The 18,123-nt window shown below is 43.6% G+C and overlaps 1 protein-coding gene and 1 long non-coding RNA gene across 3 annotated transcripts in view; one reads left to right on the top strand and one right to left on the bottom strand.

Annotated features, from left to right (window-relative positions):
- LOC140636581 (uncharacterized) overlaps window positions 1–6,606 on the bottom strand; it is a 28,754-nt gene extending 22,148 nt beyond the window's left edge. For both annotated transcript variants that reach the window (XR_012033792.1, XR_012033793.1), the window contains exons 1-2: window positions 6,463–6,606; window positions 5,664–5,707 (exon numbers count right to left, since the gene is read on the bottom strand). This is a non-coding gene — a long non-coding RNA (uncharacterized lncRNA). The remainder of the gene's footprint in view (window positions 1–5,663; window positions 5,708–6,462) is intronic.
- LOC140636579 (piezo-type mechanosensitive ion channel component 1-like) lies at window positions 5,580–16,609 on the top strand. The gene is made up of 3 exons (XM_072831951.1): window positions 5,580–5,716; window positions 6,429–6,552; window positions 15,356–16,609. Exons 2-3 carry the CDS (start codon window positions 6,545–6,547, stop codon window positions 16,116–16,118), a joined length of 771 nt encoding a protein of 256 aa, XP_072688052.1. The 5' UTR covers window positions 5,580–5,716; window positions 6,429–6,544; the 3' UTR covers window positions 16,119–16,609.
- The last annotated feature ends 1,514 nt before the right edge of the window (window positions 16,610–18,123 follow it).

The raw sequence follows: 18,123 nt of genomic DNA, 5'->3' as shown, positions 1-18,123 counted from the left end.
TTTGCACTCAGTCCCACAAATCATGTAGCCAGTCTTGCTTCCGAGCCTGGGTCATAAAAGGAAATGCAGCTTGCACTTGGTTCTCTGGAACACTTGTGCTGGAGCTCTAGGCTACCATGTGAGCAGTCTGAATTAGCCTGAGGCCACCATGCTGTGAGGAAACCACACTATCCCACCCAACGAGACATAAGTGCTTTGTCTATGTGAGAAGAGAGGTGCCCAGCCAACACCCAGCTGCCCTAGGCCCTGATGTTCCAGTTCTAGACAGCAGAACTGCCCAGCCAAGCCCTCCAAATTCCCAATCAGAAACTGTCAAAGAAAATAAATAAATAAATGAATAAAATAAAAATTTAAAAAAGAAACTGTCAAAGATAATATCATAGTTGTCAATGGTCTAGGATTTTAAATTTTAGGGTGATTTTTTTTTTTTTTTTTTTTTACAAAAACAACAGTTAACAGGAACATTGGAATATACCAGACTAGATTTTCTTCCTTAGGCCATAAATTATTAATCTTTTTTATGAATAAAGGAGGAAAAAAAGCAGTAAGGAAGAATAGAGACACTTTCTTCAGCCCTTTCTCTAGCTATTAGTCATTAAACAAGAAAAGGAGTCAGTTCTGGAGAATGACTAGGCCTGGAACCCAAGAAACAAGGCATGTTGTGATCAGTCAGTGCCTGGGATGGAGCCTCATCCTGGAGCCTGGTGAGCCAGGGGTGCATCAACTCCAAGAGCCTTAACTGAATGAGATGAACAGGGTGAAAAGACACCATATCTTAACTAACCCAAGTACTGTCCATTCAGTTTGTGTATCTCCTGGGATCAACCTTCACACTGCTGCGTCCTTCTGAAACTCCAGCCTGTCCTCAGCCTTATAGGGCTAAGGGACAATGGCAACCATTCATCATGAGCCAGACTCTCCACCTATACTAGCTCTAATTCCCCAAACACCACCATGGGGAGGGTTTTGTTGTCCCCATTCTAGGAGATAGGAAATGGAGCTCAGAGTAATGACGTAACTTTATAAAGTTGATGTCTACTGAGTGCTGATTATGTGCAGGCTCTGCTATATGTTCCATATGCATTATCCCACCCCATCCCATCTCACAGCTGTGCCCTGAAGTAGGGAATAACAACATCCTCGTTTTACTACCAATGATGCATATTCTAGAGAGGTTAGACAGCTTGCCTAGAATCACAGAGTGGCTTTGGGAAAGCAGGGTTTCACTGGTTTCAAAATCCTGCTCAGACAGACCCTCTCTTCTGTGGCAACTCCGAAGGCCAGGCTTGGTCCACAGGACACCTCGTTGCCTCTTTGTAAAGCTCCCTCTTTAGAATAGGGAAGGAGAGGCAGTGCCCTCAACATCAAGACTATGGTCTTGGGTGGGGGAAAGGGGACATTCCCCTCAACTTGCATGACCATGTTATGAGATTACTGAAATGCATGGGCTTTACAGGTTGGGAGATACATGAAACCTCTTTTATAGCAGATCTCATTATAAAACTTCAGTGAGTTCCTTTTATGCCCCACGAGGGTTTCTGTCAGTGGAGTGTGCCATTCAGATTAATGGTAGCCAAAACTATAGTGTAAGACTCAGCCGTGGCCTGGAGAAAGCTCTCTAGAAACACTGGAGCTCCTCTTGCCTCTACTTGCATGAAATGTCATCATGTGTCTGCAGACCTGACTGTTGGTTGTTTCCACTTCTCTAAGACAAGTAAGGCTGCTACACTATCCTGACTGGGCCCTATCACCATTATGCAAGTGATGTGAAATAACAAAGAACCTAAGCTTTTCCTGTCTTTTGGGCTTATATTCACAAGTTTTTTTATACCCTTCAGAGCCAATTTTGTTGGCAGTTTCTAAGGTTAGCAACATCACCCCCATCAAACACCTCTTTTCTATCTCCTAGATGAGATCTTACACTATCTATTCCCAATCATTGCTTCTTGCTTATTGTGTAAATTGCATTTATCACTCTAAAAGGACTTGAAACATCTTGACTGTTTTCTTCTATGTGGAACTTGAAATGCATCGATTTCTGTTGCTACAGACCTAGCTATATGTTTATTATCTGTCACTTCTGGTTTACTTAGAAGTTGCCTCTATAGAAGCTAACAGTCTAAAACTAGTTCACACAAGACAGAGAATCAACAGCCATATTTCATCCATCCTCCCAGTTCTACTCAACCTGTTTCTACTGGAAAGGCCCCTGGGACCAGAGGGCTCTCTCTCTTTCAGCGGCCACCAGAAAAGCCTTCTAAATGCCTCCAGTTGCTAGAAGAGAACAAAGGTGTCAAATTCAGATCAGAAATTCAGATCTGTGATCAAATTCAGAACTTCCTGTTGTTGCTGTCACCATCATGACTGTATGTTACACAGCAAAGCCATGTGCATCACGTCAGGAATATCCTGACCTGAGCTGATCGTCAGAGAAGAAAAGGCTAGTCTAGAGGCTAGAGGGTGGTCTTTGGAGCCAGACAGATGTGGTATTAGAAAAGTCATTTAACTTCTTTTGAGGGGTGGTTTTCTTCTCTGTATATGGTAATAATAGTTCATTTGCAAAGTTCATGTAAAAATTAGAAATAATGTCTGAAAAAAGTTGTTTTTGTGCTCGATAGAAGGTCCTCAGTAAACAATCCCTATTATTGCTATGAAAAGAAACTTAGTATAATAGCTTTATTTTAAATGTTAGTTTTATTTTTAGCAAAGTTACACATGCACATATTTTACGTGGTCAAATAGGGCTATCGGTCTTGTCATAAAACCAATACTCCTTATGTTATGCCTGTTTTCTACTCAAAATGCAATGCCAAACTGTTTTCTAAATTGGCTGGATCCATTTACACTCCCATGAGTCCCTGCGCTCATTGATTCTGAAACTCCTATCCTTCAATATTGAAATGATACTTTAAAAATTATTTTTTGGTCTACATTCTGGCTTTTGATTCAAGTTTTCTTCTTACCTTTCTGCTGAATTTTTGTTTCTTCTTTCATAGTTTTAATTTTTAGGCTCTCTTATTAGAATTTTCTGAAAGTTACTTTTTTATAGCCAGTATTTTTTTTTCTATGGCTGCAATATCTTCTTTCATTCCTCTGTTAATAATGTTCTCTGATCATATTTTCCTCTTCCTATTGCCTTCCTAGTGCCTATTCCCTCCAAGATTCTTTTCTTAGGTTGTTTCTGTCTCTGTCAGCCTTGTTGGACGCTTTCCTGAAAGGTCAGACAATTCCTGGTTGTCTGCCTCTAAAGGTGTTGCACTAACAAATTTATCAAAGCTCTGTGTGCATAGTGAGGCTTGGCAACTTTGTTCTATATAGTCATCTGCTGAGGTGTTTCACTGGCAAAGAGTCAATGTCAGGAGATGAAGGCCTTTGTCTTGGGCTGGTCAGATTTTTCAGACAAGCTTCGTCTGGTCTCCTACATATAGATGAAGTCTGGCTCCATATTCTGGGAACCAACAAAAGAAATGAAGAAAGCATTCACTTAATTTCCCTGTTTTTAATATGGGCCTGCATAAATAAACCTACCATTTTGCCAGGCTAAGTGAGAGGCAATCACCTGGCTGTGCAAAGTGGGAAAGAAGATCTTAAGATCTGCTTCTGTGTTAATTTGGAAGATAATTTATTTCTCCGCAAAACAGTTTAAAATTAGGCAACTGGTCCTGGATGGGTGAACTTTGCTCCATGAGAAGCGGGGAAAAAAACCCAGGTGTCTTCTATTTGTTGCTCCGCCATCTTCTAGGAGGTTAGAAGAATGTCCTAACCTCCTCACCTGTCCAAGTTAACTTAACATGTGGTATCTACATGCCAGCTCACAGGAGGAGAGGAGAGAGAAATTGAAGGGCAATTAACTTCTTTTCTAAAGAGCCTGACACACCAACTTCTATTAGTTAGAAGAATTTACACATGTAGCCATCTCTCCCTGCAAGAAAGACTGAGAAATATCTTTGATAACTGGCCAGCACATGCTTAGCTAAAACTCTGTGACGGTTCCAAATGGAACAGAGGGAGATTGGGTTTGGGGACAGGAGCCTTCTCTGCCACAGCTTCTCAAACAGATTTCAATCAGTCCTCTGTCTCTAGCCCCACTTCCACTTCCTCTTCCACAAGAACCTGTGACACCAATTCAGGAACTTTCTTGGGGTTTCGTAGTGTTAACAGGATTGCTTTTTTAACTTTTCCAACTGTAGGCCAAGGTTCAGGTTTCTCAAATCTGCTTTGATATTTGGAAGTAATCCACCTGCTTTCTACTTTCCCAAATTTCATGGCTGTTGTCTTCTTCTGATCTCCTTTTCTTGAAGATATAGTCCTTGTTAAATAAAACCCTTTGCTCTCATTTCAGCAGGCTTGGGGAGGGAGTGGTGGTTAGATAAGTGTGCTCCATCTGCCAATTTGAAACAATTCTGCTTTCACTAATTCTGATTTTTAATCAGGATTATAGGTGAGAGGTATCTACTTTTGGTCCTTTCATTGGTTATCTTTCATTTAATCATACGTTCATTCTGCAAGTACCTATTAAGTGTCTGTTACATGGTAGTCATTGTGACAGACACTGAAGAGACAATGGCTTTATTGAACTCATAGCCCAAAGAAATAAACAGACAAAAAATACATTTTTAAGAGAAAAACATGCAATAAAAAATTAATAAACATGCAAAAAATAAAACAGTACACTGGGATAGAAAATAAAGAGGTAAGAGAAGGCTTCTTTGATGTAGTAACACTGGAGGTGAGATTTGAAAAAGACCTAGAAGCCACAAAAGCAAAGCACATGTGCTAAACTTGCTGTTTCAGGAACTAAAAGTATGTTACTATGATCTTTTGGCTTCCCATCTTTACAACTTCCTACCTTCTGACTTCTAAATAGTACCATAAAGTTTTTTCTTGTTTTTCCTTCTCAACTTATAGGTATTTTTTTTTAAGATTTATTTATTTATTTATTCATAGAGATGCAGAGAGAGAGAGAGGCAGAGACACAGGCAGAGGGAGAAGCAGCCTCCATGCAGGGAGCCTGACGTGGGACTCGATCCAGGGTCTCCAGGATCACGCCCTGGGCTGCAGGCGGTGCTAAACTGCTGCGCCTCAACTTATAGGTATTGATGGCACAATGACATTACCTTTTCACTCAAAAGATAGAAGTTCAAATTCTAGTTCTGCAATTTTGTAGCTATGTGACTCAGTCAAGTTTTTCAAATTCTCAGAACTTAACGTCCTCAGTTTAAAAGTGAAAAATTATAAGACAGTTATATGAGAATCAAATTAGATGATTCATGTGGAAGTAATTGGCATACAGTATATACTCAAAAATTGTTGAAACTAAATCCAAATACTGAACACATTCTCAGGTACATTAACTTGGATTCTCTCCCAAACTGCAAAAGACTCATGATTAGTTTTCTAGTCAAATTATGAGAAAAAGAAAAGAAAATCCCATCTGTGAATGTTATAAACAAGTATCTTAGGTAATGAAATCAGAATGAATGGGTCAGATCCCTGGCTCTCTCTGATTAGAATTAGAATTACATCTGATTATGACATCCAGAACCATGTTGTGTAAGGCAGCAGCTATACCCCTTGACATCTGTTTCAAGGATGGGGATATAACATGCCTCAACCCCCCACCCTCCCAGAGACTATTACAGAAATACAGTTAATGGACTTACCCAATGAGCTTTGAGTAACTCTTTTTTTCAGCAAGTATAAACTCCTGGAAAGTGTAAGCTTCATAAGTTTGAATTTGGAGTAATCCTGTTTATTTTTCTATAACTTAATGTCTTGAACATTGTGTAATGCCTACAGTGGTATTATTTAGACTTAATTTAAGAAACCTTGATCATTCACTTCCCAGACATACAATGCTGTGTTAATGTGCTGGATGGTGTATAAGAATGAACTTAGTATAAGTCTAAAATATAATAAATGATAGACAATTCCAAAGTCCTTTTTCAGGGATTCAGAGGGCACTTTATTACCTTACAACATTCCAGATTAATCATTGTGAATGTCAATTACTATTCTATATGGTCAGGCTTAGAAGGAAAGACTGAATAAGGTCTATAAGACACAAAATAGTAGCAAAAGAGTGAGCTGTTCTCTTCTTAGAGCTCCCCCAGACAGCACTAATTCTACATGGAACTTAGGAGCTTTGTATTATAATCCAAATGCTGAGAGAACTGCCCTCTAGATCCTGAAGTATTCAGTAGCCAGGTCCATGCATTCTCAGTACCTAAAAGGTAAGGCATGCAGTGTACATTCAAAAACTGTGGAGGGTTGAATAAATGGATAAATATCTAATATTTTCCTTTTCTATTTATTGCCCTAGAAAACATACAGTGGTAAATATTGATATCAAAGACACTCTACTAGCACACTGAAACTTAGCATTAGCAGTGATGCTACCATTTTTTTAAGATTTTTTTTTTTTTAAGTAATCTCTACACCCAACATGGAGCTCGTACTCACAACTCTGAGATCAACAGTCTCGTGCTCCGTGGACTGAACCAGCCAGGCCCTCCATGATGCTACCATTTCTACAGCAACATGTATGAGAGTGTGAGTAAAGGGTTAACATCAGGCCCGGCTGAGGCAGGCCTGCCTGAGAATGACCTCCGGTCTCCCACGGTCCTGTTTCCTTGGAAACAGTAGAGTTAAGATAAATGGGGAACAGTTGTCTCTCCCCCTGTATTGTATGAAACAAAAACCTGAGCTCAGGGATCTGCAAGCTGGCATGCAGACCTCAAGCTTGATGAAAACCATATACAAGATTGGTGGGGGAAGTAGCCTCCCTATGACAAGGTGACCCCCCACACACCCTGACTCTCACACCTTGTCCCTGCGTGGGTAGGGGGCAAACAAAAAACTGCTACTGGGGTAGCAGTAGCATAGGCCTCCCCCATGACCTGATAACACTGTATCTCTTTGCTAGTCTCCTGCTGTGTTTCCTTCCAGAAAGTTCAGTAAGAGCAGTATTGATTAAAGCCTGTCTGTGTCTCTTGAGTCTGATTTGCCAACTCAGATTCATAATGGCAACCTAGCTGTCACAGTCAGTAATCTTCACACCTGGCTCTCCTGCTCCCAAATGTCACTTTCAGCACAGACAAGGGGGAAGTTAAAAAAAAAAATTTTTTTTAAAAAGAGAAGAAAGACCTCCAATACTATGTTCCCCAAGTTGAAAAATAAAATGCAAATATTTGGGGATGCCATGAACCCTAGGCAGAACCCAGACTGACGCCCAAAAGGTCACATCCCAGCAAAATGAGAGTGGAGGGGATTAAAATTAATCCAAGTGCCAATGTCTGGAGTAGGCACTGCACAATTTAAACTGCATCACCAAAGAAAGGCCATTTGGGAAAGGAAGTGCAAAAGAGAAAAGGCAGGATAAGGGTAATTTGATGACTAGGAAAAGGTCAAAGGGGCATATTCGAGAAGGTCCCTCTGGATCTGTGAAACAAGAGGGAATAAAAGCATATGCATGTACCCTGAAATTAAAAACCCTTTTAGGTCATCTCTGCTAAATTCTTATGACTCGAAATGATTTTAAATTCCCGAAAGCAACTCCTTCCTCTCTGAGTCAATGTTTAGCCACTTTAATGTGCTTTACCTGGGAGTTTGGTTCGTGCCTTCGAGCCAGGAAAAGAGTTTTAAGAGGGTCTAATATTCCCTTCAGGCATATGTATTTTTTCAAGCACCAAACAGTCTACAAGCTAATAAGCCTAAAAAGGCCGCGTAAGTGATATCAGAGCCACCACCCAAAAGACCTGGTTCAGAGCACTGAGAACTCCTGACCATCTTTGCTATCATTGATGGATTATCATTCATGTTTTTAATGTACTGAGAGCCCACCATGAGCGAATCAAATTGGCCCTAAATTTCTTTTATTTAATTTATCCCATGTGACTAGTTTCAAAGAGAAGTGTGCTATAGGTCATTACTCTCCATATATTCAAAAACATTTAAACAACCTTCAGTGGGATCAATTCCAAGAAATACTGATAGTTTCAGTTGTATCAACATAAAATAACATAGATGTCTTTGAAATGATACATTTCCCTCCAATAAAATCCTATACACAAAATATTTAAGGTTGTCTATACATACTATTATTTTAGGTAAAACTGCTTATGTTCCTATAGTCCTTTATATGTCTCAATATTTTGCATAAATCACCTCATTTGATATTCTCAATAACCCTGCCATGTAGCACACAGATATTATTACTATTCAGCTGTCTTAGAAACAGACAGTGGTTTAAAAATGTCCATAAGAAAACAGAAAGTTATTATGTGACCTTAAACTACAACCCTGATAGTCTGACTTCCAGCAAAATCATTTTTCTACTATATAACTTAATAAAAATTAATGCAAGAATTTTTTTCAGTTCACTTCTACAAAATTTCAAAGTTAGTAAAAATAAATAAAAGTCGTTACATATCTCTTTCCCTCAGAAATAAAATAACTAAGTAATTTATAAGTTACTCTGTAAAAATTCAAGCTTTTAAAAAACACAGAGCCATTTTTGTGATGCCTACGAGGTAAGGAATTTGTTCTATTTCTTTTTTATTTCCCAGGAGGGATTTATTAGACAAACACAAGTTTAAAAATTCATATACCTCAAGCACAAGTTCAAAAACTTTAATTCCAGCAATATGAATACTTTAATTTCCTGGGAATAAAAATTTTAAAAATCAAAATCTAGACCCACTCCCTTTAGTATGCATTCTAACAGTTTACCAAGCTCCAGAACAGATCTAGTGGGCATTTCAACTCTTTGAGGTAATCTTCAGATTTGCTTTAAATTCTTCTGGAAGATTCACACTTTAATAGTTGGGGGGGAAAATTAATGACTTCTGTAAAGGATAGAAAAAAGTATTTATAATGGGACTTAGGGGCAGGAGCTCTGCAATTAAAAATACCATTTAAACATTTTACTTAAATCCAACCAAACTGGAGTGTCAGCGCAATTCTATTCGTTAATTTTGACATGATTTACTGAGTATAATCCCCTTAAGTCAGAAGCTGACCTCCACAGCATTCAAGCTTCCTGTGGGATCAAAAGGAATAATAAGAAACATGTTACTACTGTAAAATAAGCAAGACTGGTGTTGTGCCGCAGGCTTGTTCCTATGTTGTCAAATAGACAAGCATGCAGCAAATACTCAGCAATAACAAAATAAATGTCCAGAGACCTTTTTCCAACCAACAAGCCGGCAACTCAGCAACTTCAAACAGATTTTTTTTCTTTCAGAGCCAATTCACTTGCAGTGTAGGCTGATAAAGTAGTATTAATCTCCTGCTTTAAATCAAGTTTCTGTCACTGGGCTCCATTAATCTCTCCCCTGTTATCAAGTGTCTCCATGGCAGGAAATTATATTTCTAAATTGAATTTTGTTCTGTTTCGATGTAGTAAGAAATATTTTCCAGACTACTAATAGGATGCATAAAGATTGTGACTCTGACAATACCGTTAGATAAATAAAAGCTATAAATTAAACCCACCTTCATTCACTAGCAAGCATAATAGTAAAATAGAAAGCATTGATTACCTCGAAAGAGTAATCAAATAAAAGATTTTAAATGAAAAGTGAGGCAGCAGATGGTTAACTTTTTAATTTACCTTTTTATAGCAATTGCCCATAAAGGTAAAAAGAAAAAAAATCAATTCAATGAGTCTCCTGGTGCTAATAAAACACATATTGATTCGTAGTGCATATGCTTACTCTACAAGATGCTCAAACCTGGTTCTACCACTGGTAATGGAAGCAGATACTGTTTATGAGCACTTCAGTGGAGACAAATTTACAGTAAAGAAATGTCTCTGAGCTAGATTTATTATTAAAGAACAAAACCTTATAACCACAAGTAACAAAGAGATTTCATTTTATGGTTAGAGATCCACTCATAGGAGGCCAGGACAATTGAGCCAAATGGCAGTTCAGTCACTGGAAGAGGCCTTCAAAATTACAGCCTCCCTTTTTGTTGGTGAACAATAGTTATTTCACTAAGCCTTAGTTTTTTTTCCATTGATATAAATTGCCATGTGCTGCCTCCCTTAACACAGGTCTAGATTCTCTTTGACAGTATCAATTTGGAAAAAGTCTCTTAAACTTGTCATTGAAAACACAGTCCCAAGATGGTCCATTAAAACTTCCCATATTTAAAGAAACATTGCATTGAAGGAAGCTTTTCATTGTGCATCCATATAAGGGACTTAGAGAACACAAAATTAATGTTACTTCTACCAAGATGCTTGAAGGGTAAGTAGAATCTGACAAATGTACAAAGGAATGGAGGGGGGTAGTTTTTCAGACAGAAGAGAGATGAATGGACATTGGCATTTCTTTCCCACTCTTGTCTACAGATCTCAACCTGAACAGGTAAGATATGTGGATCAAATCGCTAAACCTTCCTTAACTTCACATTCGGAATACTTCAAACAGAATTACCATGGTGGCTTAAACCACTGTTATATATACCATCTTCATCAATTGACGTATTTTGAAGTTCCCTTGGATTAAACATGTAAAGTTTATTTATAATGAATACAGGAATAAATGTGAAGCCACAGAACTTAAAGTTTATAGAAATAAAACTAAGAATCTGATGAAAACTATAAAGAATACCTTCAAAATAATAGGTATTAGCCAGAACTAGACAGCAAACTAACATGGAATAAATTACTTTCAGAAGAAGAAATACAGCATGTTATTTTCATAAATAAAAACAAGCAGTAAAAAGAGAAGTCAGCATTCGAGAAACATGTATCCTCCTCCTTTGCCCTCTGAGCAGATCTTACCTACATGTGTGAGAAAGTAAAAACTGCAGCCTTACAAACAAGAGGTCATAAGTCACATTCCTTATGAATAATCAAGGGGCAATGGTAAGTTTGGAAAACTCTGAAGCTTATTTATTATTGTTGTTATTGTCATTATTTTGACCAGAGTGTTGACTAAAATATGCTCCTAGGAAGAATGGCACCAAAAGAGAATGATGATCATTGTTTTTCTATATGCTGCAATATTGCAAAGTATTTTGCATAAACCACAACACCAGATGTCTGGCCTCTGGACTCACTTTTTATCAGAAAGCTCACCTCATCAAGCGGAATGTACATTTCAAGTATTTCTACCATGCTCCATTTAATGCCAAAAGGTTTGGTGGGGTTCTACATGGAATTAATTTGTGATCCTGAAACCCAATTCAGGACAGTCTCAATTTCAGACTAAGTCCATCTCCCAAAATGTTGCTTCACACATGAAATCCACTTGCTAGTCACTAATTCTCAGAAGTGTCTCTTAGTCACCTACGGATATATAAAACATATAGTTCAATTGCGGTTCATTAAGAAGAAAAACATCTATATTGCCTAAAAAGCACAAAACAGAAGTCACAAACAAGGGTAAAAGCACTTCAATTTTGCAGAAGAGAAAATCTTAGACTACATTTATTTGAGCTTTCCAGCACCTCACATTCTCCCATGCTGAATGTTCAGAATTTTCATTTACACCATTAAATGGTCCCATTTTAAAAGGATCACCTTACTTGGCAAAACATATTTAGATATCCGGTTGTGTTGGTTCAAAGGCTTCTAGTTCTAAATATTTATAGGCAGAAGAGAGAAGTCTTAGGAGTCTACTTCACCTTGCCTTTTCCTGAGATTTGAAAAAGACTGATCAACCGCACACCAGAACATCAAGATGCGGCCAGAGGCTTCCTTCTTCAGCTGTGAGACAAAGTTCCCTCAGGAAGGAAATCTTAAGGAAGATACCAGGAAACTAAGTAAGGACTATGCCAGTCGTCTGTAAAGAGCTCAAAATACTTCATAGACCCAAATGTTCAACCAAGTCCTTTTTCTACTTTTTTTTTTTTTATTTGAGAGAAAGGGGGGGGTGGAGGGGCAGGTGCAGAGGAAAACAAAGTCTTAATCAGCCTCCATACTGAGCACAGAGCCTGACTCAGGGCTCAATCTCATGACCCTGAGATCACAACCTGAGCTGAAACTAAGAGTCCGCCACTTAACTAACTGTGCCACCCAGGTGCCCCAAGTTCTTTTTTTAAAGAGAGAAATTAAATCCCAAGTTCAGCTAAAGAGAAAAAGATCACAAGGGATATTCTATCTCTATCTCCAAAAAACATGGCACCCACTCTCAATTTTAAAAATGTATCTTTAGTCACTTCCAAGCATAGCTTTGTTTTTTTTTTCCCCACGAATAGCTTTAAATACATTGAGAGCTTTGTTTTGAATAATGGTGCTGGATTCTCCGTGGTGTATTTCCCAGGCCATTATCCTTGAATGTTAAATTACCCAGGAAGCTTCCTTAGGAGAGCTTACTTTCCAGAAGATACCAATCCTTAAAACTTGAGCTGAACAGAATAGATGCTTTATTTTAAAGCATTTTGTCAAATTCTAGCTGAATAGAAGGGACAAGTCCCAGGGCTAATACAAAGTATCTTTGAAGATCTAACTTTATAACCAACTGATTGATCAAATGTGAAAGTTTAAGAAAGGAAGAAAGTTCATTGATATGGCTTCTTAATACCTTTCTGGTTCCAAATAGCCGATATTTATACTGAAAGGCTAAAGCTAATAACTTTTTTCCTGTCTGTATCACTCTTAAGATCTAGCAAGATCTACAATCTCCTATATTCTTCCAAATAAACTCTTCAGCAACATCTATCACTGCTCCACAGCATGAGGAGGGGCAAAGTAGGATACAAAGCAATGAAAAGAGCAGAGCCTCTCACCTTGAAAGAGTTTTAAATTCACTGCTGCCACTTTAAAATTTGCATATTTCCCATAAATATCCAGATTTATACTTTTTTTTTTTTTTTATTGTAGGATCCAGCATCACTGGGCCCTCATTTCAGTCTGGCAATAATTGTTTGGCAATGAGTAGCTACTGCTTAATCCATGGGCCAGATAATCTCCAAAATCCTTCCAGGAACAAAATCTGAGTGTCTAAATAAGACTGTACTTAGTTTGTGGTTAAACTTTTCACTCAAGTAGCATTAAATTCATAAGTGTGAAACTCAAAACACTTGTTTGAAGTGCAAGTGAATTTCAGAATTAGGATTATTAAAAATGACAAGGAGGTTCCTCTTGTACTAAGCGGGATTACCACGGCAACACCACATCATCAGTAGGGTAAAACTAACCTACCCATGATGGTCTAACCCCAGGTCACCTTTCCTACCAGTGGATGAACAATCCAATGCTTGGGGAATTCTGCTTCATAATGATAGGAAGAGACAGTATCAGAGGATCATAAAGCAACACTGTTATGAACCATTGGCCACCACAAACCAGTTATCTTGGTTATCAGTGGTAGCTTTTCTGACACCTCTTGCTTAAAACCCAAAAGATCAGAAGGATCATGAGGGCCTGCTTTCATAATGTGTATTCATACTGAAAATCAAGATCAAGTGAGTGTTTGTCCTGGTCCACAGGAGCTGACCTTCCTGGGCTCACCTTAGGACACCTGCATTATTGTTTGACAGGTGTACCACCCCAGGCCTGAGTGGCAGCCTGCCAGCCCCCACTGCCAATGTGCTTGTTGAAAGAGATTCGAGAAGGCTGGCCCACTTAGAGTATTCAATCATGCTGAAGAAGGCCAAGGCACCATCTTTGTCCAGGTTTATCCTCCACCTTGAACTGCAACCTCTTAAAGACCTCTTCAGGGGTCTTGCAGTCAGGCTTCTGAATTTCACTCTGGAAGCTCTGCACACACCACCCCTTGCACCAGGGGAAGGAAGGGCAAGGAAGAGTGACAAGTGGAGCCTACAAGGTGGACTGTGGCCCAGGGCCAGGCCAGGGTTGCCGGTGCCATGAAAGAGGAGGCTGTGCAACACACAATGCTCACAGGGCTGACAGCTACATCAGGCACAACCTGACTGGCCACAGCCGCATGTGGGCCCACGGAGCAGGGTCCTGAGCTCCCCACCACCCTGGGCCCTGTCAGCCTGGCCATCTGTGGCTAGAGAACACCCACTACCTCAGCCTGGACCTCAAGGCCATGGTGCCGTACACCCTGACCTGGCTCCTGCGACACCAGTTTGTCACAGAGAAGTTGCTGAAGGTGAAGGCCCCATGCATGCTGGAGATCACCATGGCAGGCACAGAGCTCATGCAGATGCTACTTCAGAGTCTGGGGGAACAGTCACAGGTGTCTTGTGCCAAGTCCTGTATCTACGCGTCTGCTGGCACGTCCACCATGGTCGGCTTTGCCAGCTACCTCATCATCTACAAGATCGTCTACATGCTCCTTCTCTTGCTCTGCCTCACCCTCTTCCACATCTAGTAAACCCTGTGGCAGAAGCTGCTCAAAGTGCTCTGGCAGCTGGCCAGAGCGGACACTGTGCTGGTGCTCATCGCCGTCTATCATTTCCAGTTGCATGACTTTGCCGTATATTGGCACAACCTGATGCGCTTCACCAATGAGCAGGTGGGGGGCCTGAGCCCAGAGCAGCTCAGCATGTCCAAGTTCTCCTCCGGCATTCTCATCCCTGGCTTCTTCTCACTCCCCTGCTCCCTGCACTGCACTACTTCCGCCAGCCCTTGATGCAGCTCATCAGCCTCATGCATGCCCTCTGACCCGGCACCACTTCTTGTGCTGGGTTCACCGGCAATGTATGTTGGGTGGGACCCCACTGGTGCACGAGGAGGAAGGGCAGGTCTCCAGGGATCAGGGGCTGAGCACAGCTGGCTCCCACCAAGCCACACAAGTCCCAGAAACCACAGCCAATAAGTGGGGCCTGGTGGCCAAGCAGCTGTTAGAACTTGGCCACTGACTTCTGGGACACCCTCGCCAACGTACAGGTGTTCTTGTGATGCCTGCTGAAGCTGCATGTCTTCAAGGTGGTGGTCCTATACACCATCTGGATGGCCCTGAAGGAGGTGTGGGTGAGGAACCTTGTGCTGTGGGCCTTCACCCCACCCTACTCTCACCTCTGACCCAGGGCCTCCTGCCAGTCCACCTTCTGGAACTGCATTAGCATCATGTGCAAGATGGTCTATCAAGATCATCAGCCCCCATGAGTACTCCAGAAACTGTCTCGAGCCCTTCCTCAGTAACACCAACTTGCAGAAGACAAAGATCAATCAATTCTTGCTGTCCCAGAGGCCCATCAACCCTGTTAACTAGTTTTGGGGTGGTGTGGAAGGGCTTCCTGAACCTACAGACCCTGCTGCTGCTGCCCATTTGAGGTCACCATGTACCAATGCCAGGAACATCACCACCCACAGCACCTGCTCTCCAGTGGCTGAGCCAGGGCCTACTTAACTGCCTCAAATTCTTCTTTCTTCTTTCTAATTCTTCTTCTAATTCTTCTTCTAATTCTTCTTCTATTTGTTCTTCTACAGACTTGGACTAGAGATCTTCCCAATGGCCATAAACATATTTGGGCTGTGCAGGAATGTCACGGTCAACCTGCACGGCTATCCTTACCCACCAGCACTCGGGGCTATTGCTGGCCTCTGGGCCAACTACTGCCTCTTCCTGATACTCTTATCGCCTTACCAGTGCCTGCTGTGCCTGGGCATTGCCCCTACTCTGCACATAAACTACTTGTGGCACCGGAGCCAGACCATCCGTGAGAGCTCCACACTCAACTGGCTGTACCCACCCAATTTATTCAGAGCCCTCAACTCTACCAACCTCCTAAGTGACTTCCTCCTGCTGCTCTGCACCTCCCAGCAGTGGCAGGTGTTCTCTTCCAAGCACATCAAGGAGGGGCCGGCATCAATACCGACCATCTGGAACCTACAGGGAGATCCCAACCCCATTCCCAGCTTTACCTCTCGCAAGTCCTACCACAACAAGCCGAAGGTGGTCATCTTCTGCTTCCTCTTCTGGTTGATGTTAGTCAAGGCCCACAGCAGCATCTTCAAGCTGGGTCAACCTACTGGCCCGCTTCTACCCGCTGCTCTTCAGCACCAAGCTGCAGAAGACACGTGCCTGCCTCCTGCCATGGGACTGCCTCATCCTCTACAAGCTCGGGGTCATCATGTCCAAGAACATGCTCTTATTCTCCTCCTTGGTGTTTGTGGAGCAAACGCAGTGCAACTTCTGCTGGGCCATCCAACTTTTACTGAGCCCCGTGTGCCCCGCCAAAGGTTACTGTGACCCCAGGGAGATGCTGGGCAGGGACCAGGACTGCTTGCTGCATGTGGAGGAGGCCAGGTCCCCTGGGAACTGTCGCCTCTGCTCCTTGTTCCTGCTGGGGCAGCCCCGCATCTTCTCAGTCACTCCCTCCTACACATGGAGGCGGCGCTCCGTGCCAACGGCCCTGCGGTCCTCCACGACTTTTGCCGTCTGTAATGCTGCCAGCCTCAAAAGCATCGATGTCCACCACAAAGCAGATAAGTCCCTGGCGCAGCTGCGCCGAGCAGAAGCACCGGCAGGATGTGGCAGGCGGTGGCCCCTCCAGAAACCAGGAGCCAGGTCTAGGCAGTCCCTGCTGCGGTGACAGCGGCGGTGGCTGCGCCTGGAACACATCCGCGCCATCCACTCCGGCCTGGGACCGCTACGTGGTCGAGTCCAGCTGTGAGGAGCAGAAGGAGGCCCGGCCAGAAGACCCCGCCGACCGCGGGCACAGATGGCACAGCAGGGATGGGTGACCGACGTCCTGGCGGCGCTGCGGTGGCAGGTGTGGGCAGGACAGGGCCTGCGTCGGGGGCAGAGGCCACGGAAGGCTCAGCACGGCCACCGGACGAGGCGAGGGCCAAGCCCCGCGGGGCCCGCGCGGGGTGGGGGCCGGGCTGGCACCCTCGGGGGCCGCACGGTGCCAGCTCCACTCGCGGGAGCTCGTCCAGGGGCGGAGGGAAGCCCCGAGGCACGGCGGACCAGCCGAGGAGAGCGACCCCGGCCCAGCTGCCCGGCCCTGCCGAGCATCGCGGCAGGTGAGCCGCCGCGCAACAACAACCAGCAACGCCGGCGGTCCCCTCGGCCCCCGCTGCAACTCCCTCAACGGCGACGCCGAGCCCCGGGCGTCCCGGTGCAGCTCCGGGAGCCTCCAGCCAACATTGGCACCTGGTCGCCCACGGCTGGGGAGCCGCTATGCCTCCGGGAGCTGCAGGAGGCCCGCGTTTCACCACGGGCGGAGCTGCAGCTGCAGGCCGCGAACCAGTGCGCAGGCACCGCCCAGGGCCCCGCCCCACCCTCGGGCCCCCGCCACGCGGTCGCTGTCCAATGGCCCAGCAAGCTCCTCTGGATGGAGGCCGTTGTCTTCGCGGCGTCACCCAGGACCTGTTACAGTTTGGCTTCTCCCCCTAAACCAGTCACACCGCGATGCGTCTCTCCGGGAGCAAGCCCTACTTCCCTGCGTGCATCCTGGGCCTGAAGAAGAGGAGGGCTCCATCACGCAGGACCTGCTGCGGCTCATGGTGCTCTTCGGGAGAGCTCCCAAATCCAGAGGATGGGCAGTCATCAAAGCCGGGCCAGGCGACTGCGTAGGGTTAGAGGAAAAGTGGAGTCACCCCAGGAGAGAGTGAGGGTGCCCGGGCTCCACCTGCAGAGCTGCTTCTCCCTGGGCCTGGCCCTGAGCTCATATCCACAGCTGGCCTTCCACTCAAGGAAGCCAGTAGCCTCTGAGCCCACACTCTCCCTCCAAAGCTAGACGCACATGTCATGGTAGTCACCCTCCTCTTTGGGCTGCAGCTGATTCATAGGGTTGGCTTCAGGCATGTTGGATGCAAATATACTTGGAGAGGAGGTTGAGGATGATTACTGACCTGTCCGAGGTGCCTCCAGCAAGCTGGCCGGCTGCCATTGCATGGTGCTGTTGGGGGACAGGTCCTCCATGTACAGTACAACAGTACACCGTGGTGTAGCCATGGTACTGCATTTGGCCAATTCCCTCTGGAGTTTCCAAGTCATCTCTTCTCTCCTCTGTGTGAGTAGAAGCATTGTTCCATCCAGTGTTTGTGTTTTCCTTGGTGACTCTGATACCAGGATGCACTGGACAGAAGTGTTTAAACTCTATACAGGGTGGCTGGCATTGTAATGATCTTTTCTGTCCTCCGTGGAGTTGGAGTCCTCTCCTGGCATTGATTACGGGTGTGCAGTGTTCTGCATGACAGACTGCTACCGGATACCTGGGTTTCTTTTGGGTAATAAAAGTTGTCTATGG

This window comes from Canis lupus, chromosome 7, assembly GCF_048164855.1.
Source record: "Canis lupus baileyi chromosome 7, mCanLup2.hap1, whole genome shotgun sequence".
Taxonomy (NCBI): domain Eukaryota; kingdom Metazoa; phylum Chordata; class Mammalia; order Carnivora; family Canidae; genus Canis; species Canis lupus.
This window is presented reverse-complemented; position numbering and strand designations above follow the sequence as displayed.